General features: G+C 41.6%; 1 protein-coding gene across 1 annotated transcript; it reads left to right on the forward strand.

Moving 5' to 3' along the window:
- Positions 1-583: 583 nt before the first annotated feature.
- LOC138147690 (olfactory receptor 10G9-like) lies at positions 584-1,574 on the forward strand. The gene has a single exon (XM_069070265.1). The coding sequence runs from the start codon at positions 642-644 to the stop codon at positions 1,572-1,574; it is 933 nt and encodes a 310-aa protein (XP_068926366.1). The 5' UTR covers positions 584-641.
- Positions 1,575-1,775: the final 201 nt, after the last annotated feature.

Consider the following 1,775-nt stretch of genomic DNA (forward strand, 5'->3'; position numbering starts at 1 on the left):
CTGGCTGTGTATTTCTCCTTTGCTTCCAAATCTTCCCCTACCAGTTCTTTCTCAGGTCTTGAGCAATACCACATATCATAAAAATCTCCCAATGAAGTATGAGAAAAAGCCTGCAGAGTTCTCTTTGTGTGCCATCTTTGCCACACAAGATGAAGGGTAAAACTTCCAGATCTTTTGTTTGGCTCACAAGTGAGATTATTTTACTCTCTATGGTTCTGACCTTTTCTACCCAGCCCTCCTTCTCTAGTATATTTAACAAATAAAGTAATTCAACTGGGGGTAGTGGCCTAGAACTAATTAAGTAATGAGAGAGTTGTTCCAATTTTAGGTGAGAGAATATTAAAAAAAATTCCTCCATTGACTTATAAGAAGATAGGATAATAAATAAAAAAGGATGTGTAAAAGGTAAAAGGAGGGGTAATCATGTTGATTACAAGTAGAGAATGTCAGTTCTTATTCCCTGCTACAATTTTAGGTTTCTATGGTGTGTTTTTTTCCCAAGATGGTGTAAAATTCTTGAGTCCAGGAACTATTTTCCTTTTGTATTTCCAATACCTAGTACAATGGTTAGTAAGTATTTAAAATGCTTCTCAACTGATTGAATGATGTTTCCTTCTTTAGGAAAAGAGTCCATTATCTGAATGGACAGACAAAATGAAAGCTTCGTAACTACATTCATCCTCACAGGGATTCCCCATGCATCCGAATTTGGGAAACCCCTATTTGGGTTCTTCTTAGTGATATATTCACTCACTTTGGTGGGGAACCTCCTCATCCTGCTGGTGATCAAGGTGGACTCCCACCTTCGTACTCCCATGTACTATTTCCTGGCCAATCTTTCCTTCATTGACATGTGGTTCTCCACTGTCACTGTGCCCAAGATACTTATGGGTCTCCTCTCCCCAGATGGTGGGGCCATATCACTTCCCAGTTGTGTGGCTCAGCTCTATTTCCTCCATGGTCTGGGAAGCACTGAGTGTTTCCTCTACACAGTCATGTCCTATGACCGCTACCTGGCCATCACTTATCCCCTGCGTTATGCTACCATGATGAGTGGTAAAATCTGTGCCCTTCTGGCTGGAGGAACATGGCTCAGTGGTGCTATCCACTCGGCAGCCCAGACTGCCCTGACATTCCGCCTGCCCTACTGTGGCCCCAACCAGATCGAGCATTATGTTTGTGATGCACCCCCCATTCTCAAGTTGGCCTGTGCAGACACCTCAGTCAATGAGATGGTGATTTTTGTCAACATTGGTGTGGTGGCCTCTGGATGCTGCTTCCTGATTTTTCTTTCCTATGTGTCCATTGTTCATGCTATCCTGAAGATCCGCACAGCAGAGGGCAGACACAAAGCCTTCCAGACCTGTGCTTCCCATTGCATTGTGGTCCTCTGTTTCTTTGTACCTGGTCTCATAATTTATCTAAGACCAGGCTCAAAACATGTTATGGATAGGATTATAACCATTTTCCAAACAATGATCACACCCATGCTGAATCCCCTGGTATACACACTAAGAAACAAGGAGGTAAAAATGGCTTTGCTCAGACTGAAAGATCGTGGGAATTTTGTATAGTCTATAACATACACTGGGAAAATGCTCCCTTAATTTTTTTAACATAAAGTTATTGACTTTGCATCACTGTACCTTCTTCATATCATAAGGCAGTAGAAATAGTAGAAATTCTGATCTCTAAGACTATGCCACTAAATCAATGATTGATCTGGGATTTTACCTCTATGTACCTCACTTTCCTCATCAGTAAAATATGTGTAG

Source organism: Petaurus breviceps, unplaced genomic scaffold (genome assembly GCF_028583685.1).
Source record: "Petaurus breviceps papuanus isolate PSGF00001 unplaced genomic scaffold, PetGlider_PUasm1.0 90804, whole genome shotgun sequence".
In the NCBI taxonomy this organism is placed as follows: domain Eukaryota; kingdom Metazoa; phylum Chordata; class Mammalia; order Diprotodontia; family Petauridae; genus Petaurus; species Petaurus breviceps.